Here is a 20,644-nt window from a genome sequence, read left to right as displayed (position 1 = left end):
GTACAAAATCAGTAGGGGATGAAATACTTTTTTCCCTCACTGTAGCTTAATGGGATAATGTCTTACTGTGGTGTGTGAAGAATCCAATACTTTACCTTGCAGGCAGTACAAATGGCATTCTTGTGGAAACACCTCCTCTAAGAGTGTGAACTAGGCTGTTTGAGAAGGTTTGAATCCTAAGCAACCTGCCTACACACGGTTTGAAGTACAATACCAACATAGCTACTGTAGTTGGTCAAAGCTGTGTGCTGGAAAACCTTGGTAGAGCATGGATGGAATAGACATTGTGGTGCTCGTGAATTTCCTTCCTTTTTCGGGCTTCAGACCAACAACTAGGTAGAGTGAGCATAGAGCTATAAGAGAATTAGTAGATATACAAATATACTGTGGGTATACACAGTTGATATACAGTGGCTGTACAAATGTGCAGTATCAATATGAATATATCTAAATGCAGAAGTGCAAATGCAGTACAGCGCAGTTATTTCTGTGTAGGCTACCGTTCAGAGAATGCTTGATGCAGTGTGCAGCATAGAGTGCATAGTGCATAGGATGTTTTCAGGTGGTGTGGTTCTGGTCATGAGTGAACTGAACTGCCTGCCAGAGGTTCATTTTTTTCTTCTTTCCTGCACGCTTCCTTGCTCTGGAGCTAGGTGCATGACCCTCTGCAGACAGAACAATGCGTGGCAGTTTGCCCTTGTAGCGGACAGACGCAGACCCAAGCCAGACTGTGATGGAGGAGGTGAGGATGGACTCAACGATTGATGCGTAAAACAGGCTTGACTGGGAGACATTGAGTTTTTTAAGCTGTCACAAGTAGGTAATACATGTATCTGCTGGTGTGTGCCTTCTTGGTGACTGCTATGATGTTGCCTTCTTGGTGACTGCTGTGATGTTGCCTTCTTGGTGACTGCTGTGATGTTGCCTTCTTAGTTGTCCTCCCACTTGAAGTTGTGGGAAATTATGGTCCCCAGGAATTTTTATGATTCAGCAGTGCCATCAATCTTCAAATCAAATTTTATTTGCCGAATACAACAAGTATAGACTTAACATGAAATGCTTACTTACAAGCCCTTAACCAACAATGTAGTTTTAAGAAAATATTCACTTAATAAACTAAAGTTTAACACAATAAATGAACAATAATGAAGCGTCATACAGGGGGTACCGGTACCGTGCGGTAGCAGAGAGAACAGTCTATGACTTGGGAGAACATTGAGGAGGGAGAGACGGTGGGGGTGTTTTCTGAAGTCAACCACCATCTCCACAGTTTTGTCTGTTGAGTTCCAAGTTATTGCGACTGTACCATTAATCTTGAGTCATCCTGATCTCGCAAGCTCACATTCCATTTCGCTACACGGGTCATCCTGATCTCGCACACTCACATTCCATTTTGCTACATGGGTCATCCTGATACATCTGTGTAGTGAAAGAGAATGCGAGATCAGGATGATATCGTATGAAGCTATTGCACCAGGCCACCAGCCAGTTGACCTCTCCACGGTACATGGACTTTCACCATCAGTCATGAGACCGAACAGTGGTGTCATCTGCAAACTTGAATAGTTTGACAGATGGGTTGGAGGTGCAGTCATGGCAGTAGAGGTGAGAACATGCATCCTTGAGGCTTACCGGTGCTGAAAGATAGTCAGAAAGGTGTTTTCCCATCTTCACGTGTTGTGTCCCGTTTGTCAGGAAGTCAGTCATCCACTGACAGATAGCGCTGGACACATTCAGCTGGGAGTTTTGTTTTGTAGCAGTTCTGGGATGATGGTATTGACACAGAGCTGAAGTCCAATAACAATATCCTTGCATATGTCTTTGGGTTATCGAGGTGTTTGAGGATGTAGTGTAGGCCCATGTTGACAGCGTTGTCCACAGACCTATTAGGTCTGTAAGCGATCTGCAGTGGGTCAAGGGAGGCGTCAGTGATGGTTTAGAGAGGGGACAGTACCAGGCTCTCAAAGGTTTTCATGATGAACGAGGTGAGCGCGACAGGTTTGAAGTCGTTCAGGTAGGACACTTGTTTTTTTCAAGACTGGAACAACAACGGAGGATTGGAAACAAAAAAAATACAATAAGTCCTTGTAACACTAAATACAAAAATGTAATACATTGTCAATGTAGATTTGGTCATAGTGTTTTAATCATCTCTATAATATATGTATTGATAAATTAAAAGGACTAGAAATTAGGCCCGACTACCCATTCCATACACCTCGGTCGTCAGTAGTTACAACAAAGTCATAAACCCCCCCATTACTACAATATACCTTCTTAAAATGTGATTTTAAACCTAACCTTAAAATTAACCACACTGCTAAACGAATTGACCCACAATTCTAACCTTAATTTAAGATCCAAAAGCACATTTTTGTTTTTATGAATTTTTACAATATAGCAAAGTAGAAATTAGTTTGTAGCGACATCTGGTAAAGTGAAGCATTTTGCTTTAATTTAGAGACAACACAACCCTATTGTCCCATCTGGAATTGTCACCTGATGTTGAATTTAATGCCAACCATTTCAGTTTCCTCGCTCACATTAAATTCACATTTATTCTACAGACATTGTTATACCTTTAACTAGGCAAGTCAGTTAAGAACACATTTTTATTTTCAATGACTGCCTAGGAACAGTTAACTGCCTTGTTCAGGGGCAGAACGACAGAGTTTGTACCTTGTCAGCTCGGGGATTCGATCTTGCAACCTTTCAGTTATTAGTCCAACATTCTAACCACTACGCTACGCTGCCAACACAGAAACTCGCATCAGTTTAGCATCAAAAAAGTTTCCAATTCAAGAGAGGAAAACAGCCCAACATGAACAACTGTATTCATTCGAACATTGAAATCAAGGAGACACACCTGGACAAAACAAGAGAATCTTTCAGCTGTTTATTGATTTGTTTAAATTACTTATAGGTAATGCTCATAGTATTATAAGTTCAGTCATTCATTCATTCATTCAGGGGTGAGCAGCTGAAGGTAATTGCATTACTGTCTCTAGACACAATCCCATCTTGCCACATGGAAACAGGACATTCTTCTGGCAGTAGTGTACTAAAATATTTTGGTATTCTTTCCATGAAGTTGACCACAAACAGATTACAAAAGTATAAAGAAGCCTTGGGTTGTCATCATTCCATTTTTAGCACACTGGATATAGAGGTGTCATGCTGTGCAATGTCTCATCCAATAATTTGACATACTCCAAATGTCATAGAATTAAAAAAGGGAACTGTAACTCAGTACAAAATGTCCTCCTAGTGGCAGATTTTTTAAAAACATAGTAATTAATAACATACAACTGATCATTCACTCAGTCACAATCACATCTATACCAACCACCTGTAGCCTGTTCAGGATCTTTACTGGCTTTCCACAACTTGATTTTCCATTCCTTGTCCTGCCATATGTTTGGCACAAGTAACAGACTTGTCTAAATCTACCAGTCTAGTATGGTATGACCAGGAAACAGAAAAGGCCCCCCTAAAAAATATAAAACATTAAAACTGGGTTATGCCATTATCGGTAAATGTATATATAAAAAAAAGTGACTAATGAAAATACTGTGCGTTAGATCTGGCCAAATGGATTGAGCCATTGTCACAAACGAACAAAAATTGCACTAAAGGTGTGGTTTGGCAAAAACGAAAGGCAGATAAAAGCATTGGGTAGGCCTACACTTATTAGATTACTGTCAACGACAGGTTTGGGAGGAAAATCATAAGGCACAGGTTAAAAAGAGAGAGAGAAGAATGTTCTAAATATGTAAACCATTGCTTGAGCAAAATTAATGTGGTATAAAGAATGAATGCACCGGTGTTCATTCTTCTATGGTCCCCCTTTCAAAACCTCCGGTGAAATGGAATGAAATGCATTTTCTCAACTATGTATATGTACTGATTTCTATTACGTGTCAGAGACACTCAATTCAGGAACAATCAGGGGTCATCCTTTCTTTTGTGAATATAACAATGGTAGAACACAACAACGATAGAGAAAGTGATAAGTGATCGTAGTTTCTGATTGAAAAAAAACTACAACAAAAGACAGTAAATACAAAGGTTTTCCTTAAAAAAAAAACATCCAAAATGTACCATAGACTCATAGAAATGTAGTGACAGACAGTCATAGGACAACACATCATATTCCCACTGGCCCACAAGACCTAAAAATACCAGGAAAGTGCTGCTTTTAGAAAATCAACCAGCTCCACAGACTGCCCCAAGGGTTTGGAATTTTAAGGACACGCTCTCTGGCATTAAAATCAAGGTATTTCGGGGTGAAACAATCCTGCGAAGTGACAAGTGCCCTTTCTAATAATGGCTAACAGCTTGGCTGTGAGGTGAGGGGGAGGGAGGGGCGCCTCAATGGCTCTGAAGCCACTCCACCCTCAGTTCAGCCACCTCTTTTCCGTACCAGTCGTGAAGTTTGGAGAAGCACCCAGTCCCGGGGGAGACAGGACTCTCAAGAGATGCACCCCTCCTGCGCGGAGGGACGGGCGGAGGCCTGAACCCATCGCCCCCTCCATTCCCATTTCCCTCCCACGGCACACCAGAGTGGGGGCCCTCACCAAACCCATTGACCAGAGCAGAAGGCTTACTCCAGGCCACCCCGTTCTCTTTAGAGGTGCCTGACGGGAGCTGCACCTCCTCCTGAAGGCTGCGAGCATGAGCCGAACCCTGTGCGAGCGCTGCACCTGTAACCTGGGTAGAGGGCACGTGGGAAGCGCTGAATGATGCTCCGGATTTGGAGCGTGCCACCCCCCCAGCCTTCTTGGAGGACTTGGACCTGCCCTGCAGCCCAGCAGCCCCCTCCTGGATTTCTTCCAGCTGCCTCTCCAACTCCCGCACCACCAGCCGCATGTAGTCGAAGCTGGCTCGCGACAGAGCCTTAACCCACGACTCCATGGCCGCCTGGTTCTCCGCCGCCATCTTGTAGACACGCGCCTTGGCGCAGTCAAACTTGATGGCAAAGGCGAACTCCTCAGCTGACTCACAGAGCTCTACGGTGCAGCCCTCCAACACGATGACGCCAATGGGTTCCCGGCTCTCACGCTCCTCAAAGTAGAACAGCATGTTGCCCTTCAGGATCAACCAACGCCGGTGGTAGGCTGTGTTTCGCTCCCCCTTCTTGAAGAGGAAGCCTGTCTTGTCTGGCGGCGAGTCGCAGGTGGCATAGTGAGCCACACTACGTTCATTCAGCTTCATCACACCTTCTCCACAGGGGTGTTCTTAAAAAATAAAAAAATAAAAAAAATCACAATACAGCATCTGGGTACTAGTCCAGCTCATCAATAAGATGAATTAATCAATTGTTTAGGTATACACACCTCACGCAACAAAGGTCAGAGGCATCTAGGATTAGACTACTGTAAACAAATTAAACAGCTCACAAGTCCTATACCTGCCAATTTGTAGTTTACAAGTACTGTCGCTTGCGAACAAAGACAGGGGTCAGGCAAGACGTCACTGTAACGATCTCTGCTAGCTAGAGCAACTTAGCTTAATGCAGCGTTTCTCAAACACTGTCCTGGGGACCCCAAGGGGTGCATGTTTTGGTTTTTGCCCAGGCCAGCAGTCTCGGGAGCTCATCAACTTGATTATTTGAATCAGCTGTGTAGTGCTAGGGCAAAAAAAAGAATATAAAAAAATCCCGAGGACCGAGTTTGGGAAACGCTGGCGTATTGGCACCGCTGTTATTTCATTGAACAGGTGAAAGTGAGTGATCTGCCATATATTTAACCTTTCCAGATAAGTCTAATCAGTGATAAATGTTTTATGTATCACAACAGGTTAGTGGTGCAAAAAAAGTGTTTTACATTTAACAGCATTTTCAGTCAATAGCGCCGAAGACTGGATGTAGACTAGGGATATACTCACAGATCGCTCTCATATCCAGTTGGTGAACCCTTTACCGCAGGCCTGTTTGATCTCACAACAGCATCGCAGGTCAGAATTCACCATCCCCTTTCTCTCCGCTGGAGCTGGAAAAACACCGCAAATCTTACACTGTAATTTCGAAAACAAAAGGACAGTCTCACACCACTGGGAAAAAAAACGGCCTTTAAGTACCAACACATGAATGTTTCAGGAATAACGTTAGCCAGCTATACTTTCAATGGCTTAGATTTGACACGTCACCAGCACAAGGATGCAACGTTACCAATAACTCCCCTTGAAAACAGTACTAGCTAGCCAATCCAACTACTGAAAGAAAGCTAACGTTAGCTAGCAAACACACACCTAGCTTGATGCCCCTAGCTAACTGGCTAAATGTTTTTGGTCCAGACAGTGAAAATTATCCAACGTCAGCAAATACAGTTTCCTCGCCTTAAAACAGGATACTTAATACTATGTCTGACATTTTAAATATATAACATTATATACATACATACAATTGTCCCATTTCCACAAGTGTTTTTTCTCATACCTTGCAGTGTTGTTTTAGCTCTTTTTCACCTTTTTCTCTTTAGCCTTTCATTCCTTTCCCCCCTATTCAGTCACGTGTTCTTTCGACACAGCATCACCCTAACCAGCAGAAGGCACACTTGCTGTCCCTCTCTCCGTGCGGGAGGTTCTTCTTTCAGTTTAATTGGCAAATCACTACCAACTGACATGTGCATACACTGCCACCTACTGTACTGGAGGGTAAGGCTGGTCACGACCGAAAGTTGAAGTCCGAGGTTTACAAACACTTAGGTTGGAGACAATAAAACTCGTTTTTCAACCACTCCACACATTTCTTGTTAACAAACTATACTTATAGGACTATAGTCGGTTAGGACATCTACTTTGTGCATGTAATTTTTCCAACAATTGTTTACAGACAGATTATCTGTTTACAGACAGATTATTTATCACAATTCCAGTGGGTCAGAAGTTTACATACACTAAATTGACTGTGCCTTTAAACAGCTTGGAAAAATCCTGAAAATTATGTCATGGCTTTAGAAGCTTCGGATGGGCTAATTGACGGAATTTGAGTCAATTGGAGGTGTACCCGTGGATGTATTTCAAGGCCTACCTTCAAACTCAGTGCCCCTTTGCTTGACAAGTGGGAAAATCAAAAGAAATCAGCCAAGACCTCAGAAAACAAATTGTAGACCTCCACAAGTCTGGTTCATCCTTGGGAGCAATTTCTAAACGCCTGAAGGTACCACGTTCATCTGTACAAACAATAGTACGCAAGTATAAACACCATGGGACCACGCAGCCGTCATACCGCTCAGGAAGGAGATGCATTCTGTCTTCTAGAGATGAGCGTACTTTGGTGCGAAAAGTGCAAATCAATCCCAGAACAACAGCAAAGGTCCTTGTGAAGATGATGTAGGAAACAGGTACAAAAGTATCTATATCCACAGTAAAACAAGTCTTATATTAACATAACTTGAAAGGCCGCTCAGCAAGGAATAAGCCACTGCTCCCAAACCGCCATAAAAAAAGCCAGACTACGGTTTGCAACTGCACATGGGGACAAATATGGTACTTTTTGGAGAATTGTCCTCTGGGCTGATGAAACAAAAATAAAACTGTTTGTGGCCAAAACTGTTTGGCCATAATGACCATCGTTATGTTTGGAGGAAACAGACGCAGATACACACATATCCACACACACATGCACACAAACAGACGCACACACATGTCCTGCTACGCACACACGGTCTGTCTCACTATCCAGCCGACAGAGATAGTGACCTTGTCCTTGAGACGTACTCCCCGTTCTCTCCCAAATCTCTAGTCAGGTCAGCACCGAGCTCAGACAGTCTGTGTTTAAAATACCATAAAGACATATTGTTTAACCCTAATTCTGACTAGGACTACACATTTATTGATTCTGATTTTATACATTCTAATCAATTCCATACAATTATATGTTTCAGGGTGGGAATATTCTAATCATTCAATGAACAGACAATTCTCACCTATCACAGCATCATGTTGTGGGGGTGCTTTGCTGCAGGAGGGACTGGTGCACTTCCCAAAATAGATGGCATCATGAGGATGGAAAAGTATGTGGACATATTAAGCAACATCTCAAGACATCAGTCAGGAACTTAGAGCTTGGTGGGAAATGGATCTTCCAAATGGACAATGACCCAAGCATTCTTCCAAAGTTGTGGCAAATGGCTTATTAAGGACAACAAAGTCAAGGTATTGGAGTGGCCATCAGAAAGCTCTGACCTCAATCCTATAGAAAATTTGTGGGCAGGACTAAAAAGTGTGTGCGAGCAAGGAGGCCTACAAACCTGACTCTGTCAGGAGGAATGGGCCAAAATTCACCCAACTTATTGTGGGAAGCTTGTGGAAGGCTACCCGAAACGTTTGAGCCAAGTTAAGCAATTTAAAGGCAATGCTACCAAATACTAATTGAGTGTATGTAAACTTCTGACCCACTGGGAATGTGATTAAATAAATCAAATCTGAAAGAAATAATTCTCTCTACTATTATTCTGACATTTCACATTCTTAAAATAAAGTGGTGATCCTAACTGACCTAAAACAGGACATTTTAAATGTATTTGGCTAAGGTGTATGTAAACTTCCAACTTCAACTATATTTATACCACTATATTTTCTTAATTAACTGACCCAGAATTTCTAATAAAATTCCCAACAAACCTCACTACTCCCATTACCCCAACCCAAAATACCAGCCACTCCCCTTTCCCATCCAACCTCTCTGACCCTATCAAACAACCTATCCCTTTCTACATCATACATTTCACAATATAAAAATACATAATCAACCATTTCCTCTACCATACAGCCATTACACATTCCAGGACCATGTTTCCCTATCAATTTCAAAGATTAATTCAATCGCATATTCCTAATGTCATCCTACACAACACAACCTCCTCCCTTCTGTTCCCATTATATCTCCCGTGCAGATTTCATTGTATTATAACAATTTCTGCCCTTACTATTTTCATCCCATTGTCTCTGCCAGCAATCTAACCCATTTTCCCGAATCAATGTTTTATTTTCCCCTCTACCCAACTGCACCATTATATCCACAATATTCTTTCTCACTGCTCTTTTTGTTATTATATCTACTGTGTCATTTCCATTAACTGTATGAGCCGGAATTCAAAAGAACTGAATTTCAATACCATGTCTTTATAAGCCCAACAGCATCATTATTTCTACCCATAAATCCTCACGTTCTAGCGTTCCTGATCTTAAACTACACTAAACTGATGCAGAGTCCCAACATATTACTAGTCTTCTTGATTGTGCCTCTTCTATCCATTGGACTCCAACAATTATAGCAACCATTTATGTTGAATATACAGATAAATCATTTGTTAGTCTCTTGCATAGATTAATATAGAAATCAGGAATGAATACACCTGCTCCTGTCTTCCCATTCATGAGATCCTTTGAACCATCTGTATACACTGCAAGACAAGAATAAAACGTACTACTACTATATTGACCCACTATTGTTTCTACATTATCTTCTCACACCACTGTTTATTTTCTTCTGTCAGGCTCAGATCAACATGTGGTCTTGTATAAAACCACAGTGGCACATTTCCTATTGCCACAGATGGCCTTATAACAACATCTCTGAGTCCATATTCATCAACCCTTTTTCCAATCTCTGGGCCAAAACCCCTCTTTTGATATTGTTCATATTCCCAGCACTCTTCCAGTACTGACAGTATATGATGGTCTACCATACTACCCTTCAATCCAGTATGCCAGGGCTGGCTTAACTCTTCTAAGGGATAGTGGCATTTACCCAGTATCTACTTGTGAAGCCTCAACCGGTGTAGTTTTAAATGAACCATTGCACATCCTGAGTGCCCTCGCTTGCATCCTATCAAGGTGCAACAGCGATGCAAAAGCCGCAGAACCATATACAAAGACTCAATCTAAATATTACATCTAAATATTCAGTAAATATTGCCTATCTGCCCCCCAATCATGCCCAACTATTGTCGTCACAATATGTAAGACTTTCTTATATTTAGTATCAATATACAGTGGGAGAACAAGTATTTGATACACTGCCGATTTTGCAGGTTTTCCTACTTACAAAGCATGTAGAGGTCTGTAATTTTTATCATAGGTACACTTCAACTGTGAGAGACGGAATCTAAAACAAAAATCCAGGAAATCACATTGTATGATTTTTAAGTAATTAATTAGCATTTTATTGCATGACATAAGTATTTGATACATCAGAAAAGCAGAACTTAATATTTGGTACAGAAACCTTTGTTTGCAATTACAGAGATCATACGTTTCCTGTAGTTCTTGACCAGATTTGCACACACCGCAGCAGGGATTTTGGCCCACTCCTCCATACAGACCTTCTCCAGATCCTTCAGGTTTCGGGGCTGTCGCTGGGCAATACGGACTTTCAGCTCCCTCCAAAGATTTTCTATTGGGTTCAGGTCTGGAGACTGGCTAGGCCACTCCAGGACCTTGAGATGCTTCTTACGGTGCCACTCCTTAGTTGCCCTGGCTGTGTGTTTCGGGTCGTTGTCATGCTGGAAGACCCAGCCACGACCCATCTTCAATGCTCTTACTGAAGGAAGGAGGTTGTTGGCCAAGATCTCGCGATACATGGCCCCATCCATCCTCCCCTCAATACGGTGCAGTCGTCCTGTCCCCTTTGCAGAAAAGCATCCCCAAAGAATGATGTTTCCACCTCCATGCTTCACGGTTGGGATGGTGTTCTTGGGGTTGTACTCATCCTTCTTCTTCCTCCAAACACGGCGAGTGGAGTTTAGACCTAAAAGCTCTATTTTTGTCTCATCGGACTACATGACCTTCTCCCATTCCTCCTATGGATCATCCAGATGGTCAATGGCAAACTTCAGACGGGCCTGGACATGCGCTGGCTTGAGCAGGGGGACCTTGCGTGCGCTGTAGGATTTTAATCCATGACGGCATAGTGTATTACTAATGGTTTTCTTTGAGACTGTGTCCCAGCTCTCTTCAGGTCATTGACCAGGTCCTGCCGTGTAGTTCTGGGCTGATCCGTCACCTTCCTCATGATCATTGATACCCCACGAGGTGAGATCTTGCATGGAGCCCCAGACCGAGGGTGATTGACCGTCATCTTGAACTTCTTCCATTTTCTAATAATTTGTTTGAAACAGCCATAACATCGTCCTCAACTAACATAGTTATCTGTACTGTCTTTTCTTTCCCCATCATCCTCTTTAACATTTTCCACACATCCCCCAGTTGTTTCCCTCCCTATAGAAGAACAGAATTCCTGCCATGCACCTTTCTTGGCGCTCTTAAGGATGTCCAACCGCTGGGTTAGGAGAAGGTCCTGATCACTGCAAACAGTACAATTCAGCAAGAGAAAGTTTTGAAATTGAACTTACTAAATGGGGGTCGGGTGGAATGTCACATTCCCAGTACTATGTCTCAAATGAGAGTAGTAATTGTTGGAATGTCAATGGAAATGGAAGAAGTTAAGGCTTCCCTGAAAGGAGGAAAAGTTATTGACGCTAAAAGGATGAAAAGCAAAAGAAGTGGCAGTCGAGTGGACACTACAACTGTACTGTTACAATTAGAAGGGAAGCTGCAGAATAGGGTGCAGCTAGGATCCCTCAGTTATCCGGTTAGAGAGTACGTGTCGCCTCCACTTCTGTGCTTCAAGTGCCAACGGATGGAGCATGTTGCTAATGTGTGCAAAGGTAAAATGAGAAGTGCAAAGTGTGGTAGTGATCACGTGTATGGGAAATGTGGGCCTGATGCTAGAGTTAAATGTTATAACTGTGAGGGCGGATTTGAAGTACAACAGGAAGCCATGGAAGCACAGAGGTACACAATTACAAACAACGTATCCTATGCTGAGACTATTTGGAAAGTGAATGACAAACCTAGTGTTCAAAATACCCCAAATACAACATATTAGCGGATAGTCACCGCTCCTAGGACGCCTGTTGAACCTCAGCCCGATTGATATGCGAGCATAAACGCTTGATTACATAGAAAGATCATGGTAGAAGATTGTGTACACTTCTTGGCCTTCATGTGTAGGGCAATCAATATGACTGCTCCAGGTAAGAACAGGACTGCACAAATAAAATAATTAGTGAAGGCAGCCAAAGATATTCTGGGGATTTCTGAAGTTATGTAGAAATGATACATTGGATGCTGAACCAAAATTCAAATGATGATCAGCATAATACATAGTATTAATAATAATAGTAACAGTATTATGGTGTTTCATGTTGTTCAATGGAATGCTAGGAGTTTGATTGCCAATGGACAAGAATTTAAGAAGTGTGTACATGATTTAGATGTTTTACAGGACGTGATGTGTGAAAAGGAAACATGGTTTAAACCTCAATTGGATTCTATTATACCTGAGTTTATCTCTGTGAGAAGTGATAGAAATTAGAGTTGGTGGGTTTCATTAATTAAAGAAGATGTAGCACTTAGAGAGATTCATGGTTTCAAAGAACATGAATGTGTGGCACTGGAGATTTGTAGAGAAGGGGGTAATATCACATTGTTTAATACTACCATAAACCTTGTAAACCTGTCTCTGAAAACCCGTCTCTGGGTTGTAAACCCGTATCTGAATCTAGTTGCGATATCCAGTAAAGGTGATAATGAGATACAGTATGGTGTGGAGATTTCAGTGTGCATAACAGCTTGTGGGGCAGCAATACCACAGATGCTAATGGTTTAGTGGCTGAAGACTTTATGGAGCGAAGGGGACTAGTTGGTATAAATTATGTTCAGGGGACATGGATAAATGTGACTAAAGCTGCATTGTCATGCTTAGATCTTACATTGGGTCCTCCTCCATTGCTGGTACACAGTATGTACGTGGGGTGTAAAGATAGAATCCACAATAGGTAGTGATCATTTTCCAGTCACATGCAACATAGATCTTGAAGTACAGTATCACTCAAAAGTTCAGACACACCTTCTCATTCCAGGGTTTTTCTTTTTTTTTGCTATTTTCTACATTGTAGAATAATAGTGAAGACATCGAAACTATGAAATAACACATATGGAATCATATAGTAACCAAACATGTGTTAAACAAATCCAAATATATTTTAGATTTGAGATTCTTCAAAGTAGCCACCCTTTGCTTTGCATACTCTTGGCATTCTCTCAACAAGCTTCATGGGGTAGTCACCGGGAATGCGTTTCAATTAAAACATGTGCCTTGTTAAGTTCATTTGTGGAATTTCTTTCCTTCTTTAATGTGTTTGAGCCAATCAGTTGTGTTGTGACAATGTAGGGGGGTATACATAAGATAGCCCTATTTGATAAGAGACCAAGTCCATAGTGTCACGACTACCGCCAAAGTTGGCTCCTCTCCTTGTTTGGGCGGCGTTCGGTGGTCGACGTCACCGGCTTTCTAGCTATCTTTGCACCATTTTTCCATTGTTGCATTAGTTTTGTCTTGTTCCCTGCACTCCTGGTTGTCATTCCCTAATCACACTGCATATATTTATTCCTCTGTTCACCTCCATGTCTTTGTGTGAAATAGTTTTTGTTACATGTTCGTGTGTACGCACCAGGCTGGGTTTTCTCCCGTTATTCCGTGGCTTTTCACGAGGGATGTTGATTGTACAACATTTTCAAAATTTTTGTTTTTGACAGTTTCGCCCATAGCACTTTTACCTTTGGCTGGAGGTTTGGACGCAGTGGCGTCTGACTGTTTTATTTGCCTCTGCCTTAATAAAAAATGGTTTATTAACCATTTTGCCTCTGCAAAAACCATCAAGCGCTATGATGAAATTGGCTCTCAGAAAGACAGCTACAGGAAAGGAAGACCCAGAGTTACCTCTGCTGCAGAGGATAAGTTTATGAGAGTTAACTGAACCTCAGATTGCAGCCCAAATAAATGCTTCACAGAGTTCAAGTAATAGACACATCTCAACATCAACTGTTCAGAGGAGACTGCGTGAATCAGGCCTTCATGGTCGAATTGCTGCAAAGAATCCACTACTCAAGGACACCAATAAGAAGAAGACTTGCTTGGGCCAAGAAACACCAGCAATGGACATTAGACTGGTGGAAATCTCTCCTTTGGTCTGATGAGTCCAAATCTGAGATTTTTGGTTCCAACCGCCGTGTCTTTGTGAGATGCGGAATAGGTGAACGGATGATCTCCACTTGTGTGGTTCTCACCGTGAAGCATGGAGGAGAAGGTGGGATGGTATGGGGGTGCTTTGCTGGTGACATTGTCTGTGATGTATTTAGAATTCAAGGCACACTTAACCAGCATGGCTACCACAGAAATCTGCAGCGATACGCCATCCCATATGGTTTGCGTTTAGTCAAATCAAACTTAATTTGTTACATGCGCCGAATACAACAAGTGTAGACTTTACAGTGAAATGCTTACTTACAAGCCCTTAATAACCAACAGTGCAGTTCAAGAAGAAGAAAATATTTACCAAGTAGACTAAAATTAAAAGTAATAATAAAAAGTAACACAATAAGAATAACAATAACGAGGCTACAGTATATACTATATCTGGCACCGGTATCGAGTCAGTGTGCAGGGGTGCAGGCTAGTTGAGGTAATCTGTACATGTAGGTGGGGGCGAAGTGACTATGCATCGGTTACAAACAACCAGAGAGTAGCAGCAGTGTACAAAAGGTGGGGGGGGGGGGGGGCTCAATGTAAACTGTCCGGTGGCGATTTTATGAATGGTTGGGGGTAGAAGCTGTTGAGGAGCCTTTTGGCGCTCCGGTACCCACATGTCCTCCGGTACCTCTTGCTGTGTGGTAGCAGTGAAAAAAAGTCTATAACTAGGGTGACTGGAGTCTCTGACAAAGGACAATCATTTGTTTATCTCTGACAAAGGATTATCATTTGTTTATCAACAGGACAATGACCCAAAACACACCTCCAGGCTGTGAAAAGGCTATTTGACCAAGGAGAGTGATGGAGTGCTGCATCGCCCTTGCTGTCTCTGCCTGGCCGGTTCCCCTCTTTCCACTGGGATTCTCTGCCTCTAACCCTATTACAGGGGCTGAGTCACTGGCTTGCTGGGGCTCTCTCATGCCGTCCCTGGAGGGGGTGCGTCACCTGAGTGGGTTGATTCACTGTTGTGGTCATCCTGTCTGGGTTGGCGCCCCCCCCCCTTGGGTTGTGCCGTGGCGGAGATCTTTGTGGGCTATACTCAGCCTTGTCTCAGGATGGTAAGTTGGTGGTTGAAGATATCCCTCTAGTGGTGTGGGGGCTGTGCTTTGGCAAAGTGGGTGGGGTTATATCCTTCCTGTTTGGCCCTGTCCGGGGGTGTCCTCGGATGGGGCCACAGTGTCTCCTGACCCCTCCTGTCTCAGCCTCCAGTATTTATGCTGCAGTAGTTTATGTGTCGGGGGGCTGGGGTCAGTTTGTTATATCTGGAGTACTTCTCCTGTCCTATTCGGTGTCCTGTGTGAATCTAAGTGTGCGTTCTCTAATTCTCTCCTTCTCTCTTTCTTTCTCTCTCTCGGAGGACCTGAGCCCTAGGACCATGCCCCAGGACTACCTGACATGATGACTCCTTGCTGTCCCCAGTCCACCTGGCCATGCTGCTGCTCCAGTTTCAACTTCCACCTGACTGTGCTGCTGCTCTAGTTTCAACTGTTCTGCCTTATTATTATTCGACCATGCTGGTCATTTATGAACATTTGAACATCTTGGCCATGTTCTGTTATAATCTCCACCCGGCACAGCCAGAAGAGGACTGGCCACCCCACATAGCCTGGTTCCTCTCTAGGTTTCTTCCTAGGTATTGGCCTTTCTAGGGAGTTTTTCCTAGCCACCGTGCTTCTACACCTGCATTGCTTGCTGTTTGGGGTTTTAGGCTGGGTTTCTGTACAGCACTTTGAGATATCAGCTGATGTACGAAGGGCTATATAAATAAATTTGATTTGATTTGATTTGATCAGACGACCTGGCCTCCACAATTACCCGACCTCAACCCAATTGAAAAGGTGTGGGATGAGTTGGACCTCAGAGTGAAGGAAAAGCAGCCAACAAGTGCTCAGGACATGTGGGAACTCTTTCAAGACTGTTGGAAAAGCATTCCTTATGAGTCTGGTTGAGAGAATGCCAAGAGTGTGCAAAGCTGTCATCAAGGCAAATGGTAACTACTCTGAATAATTTGTTTAACACTTTTTTTGGTTACTACATGATACCCAATGTAATATTTCATAGTTTTGATGTCTTTACTATTATTCTGCAATGTAGAAAATAGTACAAATAAAGAAAAACCCTTGAATGAGCAGGTGTGTCCAAACCTTTGACTGGTACTGTAAGTATACAGGTGGTAGACGAAAGATAGTTCCTTGGTGCCTGAAGTATGTAATAAAGCCATCAATGATCGTGATAATGCTTTTAGAAGTTTGAAGAATAATTTGACATTTGATAGCATGATAGTCTCTCAGGGAAAGAGAGTGTTGGCTAGGAAAGTCATTAATAACCCCAATCTCTTCCCAAATCATTTTTTTGTCAAATGCAAAGGATGGAAGTACTTACTTGCTGGTTCTGGGAACACTACCATAACTTTACAACTTTCTACTCCAACCTCTTTGTCTAGTGGTCCTGCGCTTTACAGATCTACTCTCAACACTCTCACGGTTTCCCCAGCAGTGTTCGTCCCTCCATCACCCTCATTGCCATTTCTCTTACTCCTGTTCCTCCTATTTACAACAGGTGTAAATAGCTGATCATCACTGGTCATATCATCATTTACAATATCAGTTGCCCTAACGCTACCATCTGAACTATCTGCCATGCCGACCCCAGCCACAGAACAAAGATACAGCTTGTTACTGAGCGTCCGTAGGCCCCGTTCGCAGCTACGCTCGCGCCTGGGAGGTTGCAGAATGGTTCTAAACTAGAGCACATGGCATGCCCAGCCTGCCAGACACGCCCGATACGATAAATCAATGGCATTATAGGGGTGGAAGAGGCGGTGAGGGTCTGCAGTCTGTCACACAACGTGGGTGTAAGGTGTTGTTTCTGGACTCTTGTTTTGCTTTTAACCCATTGACAGTAAAACAATAAGGTTGTTAATATTCACTACATGACCAAAGGTATGTGGATACCTGCTCATCGAACAGCTCATTCCAAACTCATGGGCATTAATATGGAGTTGGTCCCCCCTTTGCTGCTATAAGAGCATCCACTCTTCTGGGAAGGCTTTCCACTAGAAATTGGAACATTTCTGCAGGGTCTTGCTCCCATTCAACCACAAGCATTAGTGAGGTCGGGCACGGATGTTGGGCGATTAGGCCTGGCTTGCAGTCGGCGTTCCAATTCATCACAATGGTGTTCGATGGGGTTGAGGTCAGGGCTCTGTGCAGGCCCTGTTCTTCCACACTAATCTCGACAAACCATTTCTATATGGACCTTGCTTTGTGTACGGGGGCATTGTCATACTGATGCTACAACGTTGGAAGCACAGAATCGTATAGAATGTCATTGTATGCTGTAGCGTTAAGATTTCCCTTCACTGGAACTAAGGGGCATAGCCCGAACAATAAAAAACAGCCCCAGATAATTATTTCTCCTCCACCAATCTTTACAGTTCGCACTATGCATTGGGGCAGGTAGCATTCTCCTAAACCCAGATTCGTCCGTCGGACTGCCAGATGGTGAAGCGTGATTCAAATCAAATCAAATTGTATTTGTCACATGCACTGAATACAACAGGTGTAGACCTTACCGTGAAATGCTTACTTACAAGCCCTTAACCAACAATGAGAGAGATAGAAGTAAGAAAATATTTACGAAATAAACTAAAGTTAAAAAAATTACATAACAACAATGAGGCTATATACAATAATTGTTCAGCAGTCTTAGGCTTGGGGGTAGAAGGTGTTAAGGAGCCTTTGGTCCTAGACTTGGTGCTCCGGTAGTGCTTGCCATGCGGTAGCAGAGAGAACAGTCTATGACTTGGGTGACTGGAGTCTTTGACAATTTTTTGGGCCTTCCTCTGACACAGCCTAGTATATAGGTCCTGGATGTCAGGAAGCTTGGCCCCAGTTATGTACTGGGCTGTACGCACTACCCACTGTAGGGTCAGATGCCGAGCAGTTGCCATACCAGGCGGTGATGCAACCGGTCTATAATGCTCTCGATGGTGCAGCTGTAGAACATTTTGAGGATCTGGGGACCCATGCCAAATCATTTCATTCTCCTGAGGGGGAAAAGCTGTTGTCGTGCCCTCTTCACAACTGTCTTGCTGGGTTTGGACCATGATAGTTCTTTGGTGATGTGGACACCAAGGAACTTGAAACTCTCAACCCGTTCCACGTCAGCCCCGTCGATGAGAATGGGGGCCTGTTCGGCCCTCCTTTTCCTATAGTCCCAAATCATCTCCTTTGTCTGGCTCACATTGAGGGAGAGGATGTTGTCCTGGCACAACACTGCCAGGTCTCTGACCTCCACCCTATAGGCTGTCTCATCGTTGTCGGTGATCAGGCCTACCACTGTTGTGTCGTCAGCAAACTTAATGATGGTGTTTGAGTCGTGCTTGGCCACACAGTCGTAAGTGAACAGGGAGTACAGGAGGGGACTAAGCACACACCCCTGAGGGTCCCCAGTGTTGAGGATCAGCATGGCACATGTGTTGTTGCCTACCCTTACAACCTGGGTGTAGCCAGTCAGGAAGTCAAGGATCCAGTTGCAGAGGGAGGTGTTTAGTCCATGTGTCCTTAGCTTAGTGATGAGCTTAGGGGGCACTATGGTGTTGAACGCTGAGCTGTAGTCAATGAACAGCATTCTCACAAAGGTGTTCCTTTTGTCCAGGTGGGAAAGGGCAGTGTGGAGTGTGATTGAGATTGCGTCATCTGTGGATCTGTTGGGGCGGTATGCAAATTGGAGTGGGTCTAGGGTTTCCAGCATGATGGTGTTATGTGAGCCATGACCAGCCTATCAAAGCACTTCATGGCTACCGGCGTGAGTGCTACGGGGCGGTAATCATTTAGGCAGGTTACCTTCGCTTCTTGGGCACAGGGACTATGGTGGTCTGTTTGAAACATGTAGGCATTACAGATTCGGTCAGGAAGAGGTTGAAAATGTCAGTGAGGACACTTGCCAGTTGGTCCGCTCATGCTCTGAGTACACGTCCTGGTAATCCGTCTGGCCCCACGGCTTTATGAATGTTGATTTTTACTCTTTGCGCACCTCAGCACTCAGCGATCCCATTCTGTGAGCTTGTGTGGCCTACCACTTCGCGGCTGAGCCGTTGTTACTCCTAGAGGTTTCCACTTCACAATAACATCACTTACAGTTGACCGGAGCAGCTCTAGCAGGGCAGACATTTGACAAACTGACTTGTTGGAAAGGTGGCATCCCATGACGGTGCCACGTTGAAAGTCACTGAGCTCTTCAGTAAGGCCATTCTACTGCCAATGTCTGTCTATGGAGATTGCATGGCTGTGTGCTCGATTTTATACACCAGTCAGCAACGGGTGTGACTGAAATAGCCGAATCCACTAATTTGAAGGGGTGTCCACATACACGTGTATATATAGTGTAGGCTATATATTTCCTTACACAGTGTAGTATCGTGGATGACACCTCTGGAAGTGTGCTCCAGTTGCATAAAAATCTGCTCTAGCAACAGCTGGGGCTCTTGAACAAAGGTAGACCACTATCAGAGGGATCTATTTGACCCAGTTCCTTTGATTCCAAATGGAGAATCTATGGGTATTATAATTATATTCATTCCATGTTTGTTTTTTACATTGAACGTCTTTAGCTAATTGGGACGATGGTCTTACATGGTACAATGATTACATTTTTTATTTAACCAGGCAAGTCAGTTAAGAACAAATTATTATTTAAAGTGATGGCCTACCCCAGCCGACGCTGGGCCAATTATGCGCCGCCCTATGGACTCCCAATCACAGTCGGATGTGATGCAGCCTGGATTCGAACGAGGAACTGCAGTGACCCCTCTTCCACTGAGATGCGGTGCCTTAGACTGCTGCGCCACTCAGGAGCCCAGATATCAATTGTCTTCCTTTTGCCTCTTGTCTTCATTCACTTTGAAATCGGTTTTTGACTCTCACTGGAAATCTGAGATAACGACAGTAGCACTAGCTTGGATGAACGTTAATAAATACTAACTTGTTCATTTGACTTACAGCGGGGTGATATACTGTAGGTCATTGACCTTTCAAATAGCTTTAGAAGCAAGCATTACCATTTCAAATCAACACAATCAACACATACTTGAAAGATTCTGTAATTAACCTGCTAAACGAAAAACAAAGTATAAAGACTAACATAAGTGCAAAGTGCAAATGATGTCCAAAGATGTGGACATTGTTTCCCCAACACGTCATTGACAATGTTTTTTTTATTTCCCGAGAGAACACAGTCACAAAGTCCGCATCGACTAAGGGTGGGCCGAAGTGAGGTGCACTCCAGTTGGTGGATCCTAACAGCCGCTCCAGGAAATGCATAGCAGACCACAGCGATGACAGGAGGAAGTGGAAAAAGAATCAGTCATGCATTCATTCAGTATCATTCCTCCTCTGATAAGCACAACAATGTATTTGGTTTAATCTAGTTTGCTTTCACATTTTACACAATTTTTTCCGCCCCTATACCATAACAATAATGTGTTTATATATATATATATATATATATATATATATATATATATATATATATACTCTCTCACTA

General features: G+C 43.3%; 1 protein-coding gene across 4 annotated transcripts; it reads right to left on the bottom strand.

Moving 5' to 3' along the window:
* Positions 1 to 2,881: 2,881 nt before the first annotated feature.
* On the bottom strand, positions 2,882 to 20,461 carry pheta1 (PH domain containing endocytic trafficking adaptor 1). 4 transcript variants are annotated; one of them, XM_031817327.1, is made up of 3 exons: positions 19,812 to 20,461; positions 5,887 to 5,990; positions 2,882 to 5,237 (listed from the first exon to the last, which is right to left on the bottom strand). In XM_031817327.1, the coding sequence occupies exon 3, from the start codon at positions 5,212 to 5,214 to the stop codon at positions 4,372 to 4,374; it is 843 nt and encodes a 280-aa protein (XP_031673187.1). In that variant the 5' UTR covers positions 5,215 to 5,237; positions 5,887 to 5,990; positions 19,812 to 20,461; the 3' UTR covers positions 2,882 to 4,371. The 4 variants fall into 4 exon arrangements, with proteins under 4 accessions (XP_031673187.1, XP_020323309.1, XP_020323303.1 ...); XM_020467720.2 differs by lacking the exon at positions 19,812 to 20,461 and adding an exon at positions 6,402 to 6,616; XM_020467714.2 differs by lacking the exon at positions 19,812 to 20,461 and adding an exon at positions 6,437 to 6,616 and having other exon boundaries at positions 5,887 to 6,015.
* Positions 20,462 to 20,644: the final 183 nt, after the last annotated feature.

This window comes from Oncorhynchus kisutch, linkage group LG3 (assembly GCF_002021735.2).
Source record: "Oncorhynchus kisutch isolate 150728-3 linkage group LG3, Okis_V2, whole genome shotgun sequence".
Lineage (NCBI taxonomy): Eukaryota > Metazoa > Chordata > Actinopteri > Salmoniformes > Salmonidae > Oncorhynchus > Oncorhynchus kisutch.
The sequence above is the reverse complement of the archived record's forward strand: the minus strand, read 5'-3'. Positions and strand labels throughout refer to the sequence as shown.